The following is a 6,400-nucleotide window of genomic DNA, read 5'->3' on the forward strand; positions in this document are numbered from 1 at the left end:
GTCAAAGGTAGGGAGAAAGACACAAAGGGCTTAATACCTGAGAGAGAGCATCTAAAGTCCCAGTTCTCAGTATTTCTGCCGTCTCTACACCTAGCACCGTGTGGGGCATTTTTGGAGGCAAGGGGAACCTGTGACTGGAGTTCTCTTCAGAAATCCCCAGCATGTGGCAACATCACAAAGGAGGGCAGAAACTACTATGCAGTGCCACCGACTGAAGAGGTGGGGAGAGGACTGCAGCCTGAGTAGCCAGGGAAGGCTTCACAGAGGAGCGCTGCTGAAAGGAGAGGGAAGATTCCCACAGGCAGCAGGCTGGTGGCAATTCACATTTGCACATGCTCAGTACTGCATGGGTGCCAGGAACTCCCAAGATACAGACAAGAGCAGCTACCTCGGGGCTCAGGGCACATGAAGGGAGATGATGCCATGTGGACAAATGGTTATGAGGCCATTTGGGGAGAAGAGTGGAGTTAGGGACTGTGAAATGTTATTATATTCCGTGATTATGATTATATTCTGGGATTGCTTTTTCTTTTGAACATACAGGTTTCTGAGCAGCCAGGGCTGTTTCTATACATCTGTGGCTTCAACTAGAGTTGATTTTATTCCCTAGGGAGAAGTTGGGAATGTCTAGAGGCATATTTGGTTGTTAAAACTTGAGAGGCAGTAGGGAGGTTGTTACCGGCATCTGGCTGGTGCAGGCCATGGAGGTACTGAACATCCTACAATGCTCAGGTCAGCCCTCAAGGCAGACAATGATCTGACCAAAGGCAAAGAGTGCTGAGGTGAGAAGCCTTGGTACAGAGCCTTGGGTTCTTGGGTGCCCTATGGCAAACAGCGGCAGGGAAGCTGCCCCTCCCACTCATAGATCATTGGGGCCTCTGGCTGCCCCATTGTGGTTATCGCTTCAACATCACTTTGATCCTTCTCCATTTTCTCCTTTTACTTGTAAATAGGATCAATGACCCAAGACTACTATAAAATATAGATGTGAGAACACAATCTTAGCTTATTGCTGGGCACCCACTATATGGTCAGTAAGTGGCAGCTTACTTATTGAAAAGTTGGTCCCAAACCAGCTAGAGCTATACTCACACCATTACAACCTAGAGTCAGTGATAGTGAAGATTCTCAACTTGGCTTTCTCAATTTTTTTGGAAAAAAATTATTGAATTTTTGTGTATTTCGTACAGAACATCTTAAAAAATTTAAAAACTCATTATTTATTTTTAGTTTTATTTTATGTGTATGAGTGTTATGCCTGCATGTTTATAAGTGCACCCGTGTCATGTTCTGCAGTGCCCTCGGAGGACAGAAGATGGCATCAGATCCCCTGGAACTGGAGTTATAGACAGTTGTTAGAAGCCATGTGGGTGCTGAGATTCAAACGCAGGTCTTCTGCAAGAATAACCAGTGCTCTTAACTGCTGAGCTGTCTCTCCAGCTCCATTCAGAAAATCTTAATCATCTTTATCCCCTCCTTCCCCACTGGCACCCTCCCATAGCATCCACACTGAATTTCATGCATCCTGTCATTTGTGTTAAGGCCTATCTAGTCAAGTTAGTGTCCTCTGTCATTCCTCAGTGCAAGTTCATCCGCTGAGGGCTAGTCAGCCTATCTAGAGTCCCCCCCTTTAAGAAGACCAGCTCTTCTTCACCCAGCAGCAATGAGCTGCCAATAGTTCTTCAGTTAAGATTGGGACCTGCTGCCCAGTTCCACAGTTCTATGCTGGGTTTTAGTTTGCTGGAGTTTGCATGGGTCTTGTGCATGCTGTCACCATTGCTGTAGGTGCATATGAACAAGGTCCCAGGAGCTCGTAGGATTCTATTTCCATATGGTCATGCACCTCCTCCCTGGCTCTTATAATCGCAATACAGTTAAAGGTCTTTGGTGACAAATATAAGTTCAGCCCTTACAAAGTTGATGAGATATGCTTGAACAAGAATATGTTTCACACACAGTGGATAGGCTTTCTATGTGTTTTCTATTTGTGGGATAGACTTTTAAGCTCCACCCTCTGAATCCCTTGATCCTTGAAGAAGAGGGATACATTTCAAGAAAGCCACAAAGACCTATCTGCACAGGTAGAAGATGATAGAATAGTGCTGCAGTATTTACAGTAATGAAGTTGTATAGATGGTATATACTCTTACTACTACTAAAGTAAGTGGGAGCACAAGAAGTCATTGAGCTGCCCTATGACATGGGACCAGTTAATACCAGGTCTTTGGGCAGCTGTTCAGCTATTTCTGCAATATCACACTCCCCCCACCCATCAGGGAAAGTTTGTATGCACATACTGGTGTACAACGAACTGTCATCATCGTCATCTTCCTCTTCCTCCTCCTCTTCTCGTGTGTATAGGCAGGAAGAGTCTTCATAGTCGGATTCATGAGGCACATTTTCTTTGTTGTCATCACATTCAATCACAACAGTTGGCACTTGTCTTATTTCCGGAAGGCCCATGGGTCCTGCTTTTGTGACACTGTCACTTGAGTGCAAACCAGAGCTGTGGTAAGACGTGGAACAGGGGACTCGCTGTTCAGAGCTGCTTAAAGAGAACAGAAGGAGGAAATTCACCTTAGCCAACATGTCCATTACATCCCTTGGAGCTGCTTGGATATTCACTTGTCCCATCTGCAGAGACTAAGGGCTGCCAGGCAATGCAATACATGCCTCATCTTGGAGCCTGTCCTTTTAAGACAGCACATTCCTGATGGTGGCAGTGGCATGTAATAATCAGACACAAGAATCTTAATTCCTTGTGGATGGATCATGGTGGTTGGGTGTACAGAAATGTACTTATGACCACCGAACAGTACACTTGGCACTGGTTAAGATGGATTCATTTGTAACCCACATGCCTCCTAGCCTGGGGTAAAGGGTTAACTTGATGGTGAATCCAGAGATACAGCACAGAAGGTAGTAAGCAAGGTTGGAGGAACCAGGAGTGGGAGAGTAGCTTCAAACGGTGTGGATGGGGATGCAGAGGAAGAGGAGAACAGGGAGGAATGGCTGAGCCTGGCAAAGACATCAAGATGGACATGGTCACGGACAACCTAGGGAAAGTTCTCTCCCAAGGGTGGTGTTGGGCCTCAGCAGGCAGTGACAGGTAACATTAGCTTTTCTCCTCCTCCCACACTATGAATCAATTTCTAAGAATGGTGTTCTTAAAGCTAACATAGATTAAGTGTTTTTTTATTATTATTTTTATTTTATATGTATTAGTGTATCACCTGCATGGATGTGAGTGTATCCATGTCATGCAATGCCACGGAGGTCAGAGGAGGGCTTTGGATTCCCCTGGAAAAGGAGTTAAGGACGGTTCGTAGCTGCCATGTGGGTGCTGGGAGTCGAACCTGGGTCCTCTGCAAGAGCAGTCGGTGCTCTTAACCACTGACCCATCTTTCCAGCCCCTAAATATATGTTTTAATTAAAAAGAACCTCAATAAAATATTTACCATTAGAAAATTAGGAAATGCGAGACAACTTGAGAGGGCGGACTGTATGGGCGTGCTCAGATCCTGCCTCCATGTGGTGAAGGAAGCCTGAGTGTACCTTACTGGAACCTGAATTGGGCTCTGTGGGTAATCCTGAATAGCTGATCTGAAGCCATAGTTGCCTCCAAATTAAACCTGAGAGAACCTGAACCCTGCACCAACCAGCTTAACATAACCAATAAAGAAAGGATCTAGGTACCCCGATAATACAAACAGAAGCACACTTCAACTTAATTCTCAAATCAGAATCATAAACAATAAGAGAAATTCACATGCCAAGATCGCAATGAAAGAATAATAAAATGGAAAACCAAAACACTATGTCTCCAGCAAAGCCCACCAATCCTGTAAAAGAGTTCTATAAGGAGAAGCCCCTAGAGATAACCCAGGACACTGGACTTAAAAGTACAATCACAAACATGATCAAGGAATTCAACGAATTTAAAGAACACATGAACAAACAAATCAAAGAGCTAAAAGAAGATAGGGATAAACTTCTGAATGAATTCACAAAAACGATAGAAACATTGAAGAAAACTCAGGTAGAAGTGAAGAGGGAAGTGCAAAACTCAATAAGCCAACTTGAAAGAACAGGGGAAAGCCTCACTGCTACAATGAATGAAATGGAAAACAGAATATCAACACTGGAGAATAAAGTTGAAGAATTGGACCACTCAAGGAAAGATTATGGAAAATTAAAAACAACAACAACAACAACAAAAAAACCCAGGAATGGAATATGCAAGAGATGTGGGACACCAAGAAAAGACCGAATCTATGGATCATAGGAATAGAGGAAGGAGAAGAATTTCAGGTTAATGGTATTGACCAGATCTTAAACAGGATTGTAGAAGATAATTTCCCAAAATTAAGAAAAGACATTCCTATACAAATACAGGAAGCACATAGAACACCAAATAGGATCAGAAAAGAAACTTCCCATTACATATCATACTAAAAACACTAAATATACAGAATAAAGAGAGAATATTGAAAGCAGCAAAAGAAAAACAACAAGTCACATACAAAGGAAAGAAAGCCCATCAGAATTACAGCTGACTTATCAGTGCAAACTATGAAAGCCAAAGAGCCTGACCAAGGTATTTCCAGTTCTATGTGACAATAGAGGCCAGCCCAGAATACTTTACCCAGCAAAAATGCCTATTACAGTTGAGGGGGACTTCCATGACATGAATAGCCTGAAAAAAATACATGTCCACAAAACCAGCCTGTCAAAAGAAAGAAAATAAATAAAGGTATAATCTAGGAAACACAAAATTAGACAGAGAATACAAACAGCAATCAAGATGACGGCAACCAATCCACATCTTTCAATAATTACCTTAAATGTCAATGGACTGAACTCTTCAGTCAAAAGACATAGGCTAAGTGAATGGATTAAGAAACAAAATTCATCTCTTTGATGTTTGCAAGAAACCCATCTCACCTTCAAGGCACTACCTTAAGGTAAAAGGATGGAAAAGAATATTCCAAGCAAATGGCACTAAGAAACAAGCAGGGGTTGCAATTCCAATATCTGACAAATTAGACTTCAATGTAAAACTAATCAGAAGAGATAAGGAGGGTCACTTCATTCTGATCAAAGGAACAGTAAACCAAGAAGATATTACAATCCTTAACATATATGCACCAAACTCTGGTGCACCCAAATTCACAAAACAATACTATGGGACTTTGAGACACAGATTAACCCCAACTCAGTAATACAAGGGGACTTTAATACCCCACTTTCTCCATTAGACAGGTCAACTAGACAAAGAATAAACAGAGAGATGACTGAATTAAATGATACCATACATCAAATGGACCTAACAGACATCTTTTGAATATTCCACCCAAGCACCAAAGAATACACTTTCTACTCAGCAGCCCATGGAACTTTTTTAGAAACTGATCACATACTGGGCCATGAAACAAACCTCAATAAATACGAAAAAATTGAAATAATCCCATGCATTCTATCAGACCACAATGCAATAAAGCTCAAAAATCAACACTGGACAAAGCCTTAGTCATTATACGAACTTGTGGCAATTGAACAACACACAGCTAAACAAGGGTCAAAGGAGAAATTAAGAAAGAAATAAAAGAATTCCTGGAACTCAATGGAAAGGACAATAAAACACAACACAACCTCTGAGACACATTAAAAGCTGTCCTAAGAGGGAAGTTTATAGCTCTAAGTGCCTACATTAAAAAATTAGAGCCCCCAAAATGACCTAACACTGCAACTCAACACACTTGAGAAGCAACAGAAAATGAAACACAAACCCAGCAGACAAGAAAAAAAACAAAAATCAGAGCAGAAATTAATGAAATAGAAACAAAGAAAACAATACAAAGAATCAATGAATCTAAGAGCCGGTTCTTTGGAAAGCTAAACAAGATAGTCAGACCCTTAGCACAATTAACCAAAAGAAAGAAAGAACAAATCCAAATCAACAAAATCAGAGATGAAAGGGGAAACATCACAACAGACACCTAAAAGATGCAGACCAGTATAAAGGAATATTTTAAAAACCTATACCCTACCAAATTTGAAAATCTGGATGGATATCTAAAATCATGGGAACCACCAAAGTTAAATCAAGAAAAGATCAACAGTTTAAACAGACCCATAACATATGAGGAAATTGAAATAATAATACAAAGCCTTTCAACTAAAAAAAGCCCAGGCCCAGATGGATTTACACCTGAATTCTACCAGACATTTAAACAAGACCTCTAACCAATACTACTTAAATTATTCAAAATGATAGAAACAGAGGGAGAACTCCCAAATTCCTTCTATGAAGCCAGCATCACTCTAATACCCAAACCGGGTAAAGACACAACCACAAAAGAAAACTATAGACCCATATCCTTAATGAACATAAATGCAA

General features: G+C 41.2%; 1 protein-coding gene across 10 annotated transcripts in view; it reads right to left on the reverse strand.

The window, feature by feature from the left end:
• The window catches only part of Phactr1 (phosphatase and actin regulator 1), a 580,961-nt gene that overhangs the window by 56,363 nt on the left and 518,198 nt on the right, over positions 1-6,400 (reverse strand). For 7 of the 10 annotated variants that reach the window (XM_017797761.2, XM_017797760.2, XM_017797764.2 and 4 more), the window contains one exon: positions 2,298-2,548. In XM_017797761.2, coding sequence (XP_017653250.1) covers positions 2,298-2,548 — 251 coding nt within the window. The remainder of the gene's footprint in view (positions 1-2,297; positions 2,549-6,400) is intronic. The other 3 variants (XM_017797765.2, XM_017797762.2, XM_017797763.2) reach the window with 1 other exon arrangement.

This window comes from Nannospalax galili, unplaced genomic scaffold (assembly GCF_000622305.1).
Source record: "Nannospalax galili isolate Female #2095 unplaced genomic scaffold, S.galili_v1.0 scaffold72, whole genome shotgun sequence".
In the NCBI taxonomy this organism is placed as follows: domain Eukaryota; kingdom Metazoa; phylum Chordata; class Mammalia; order Rodentia; family Spalacidae; genus Nannospalax; species Nannospalax galili.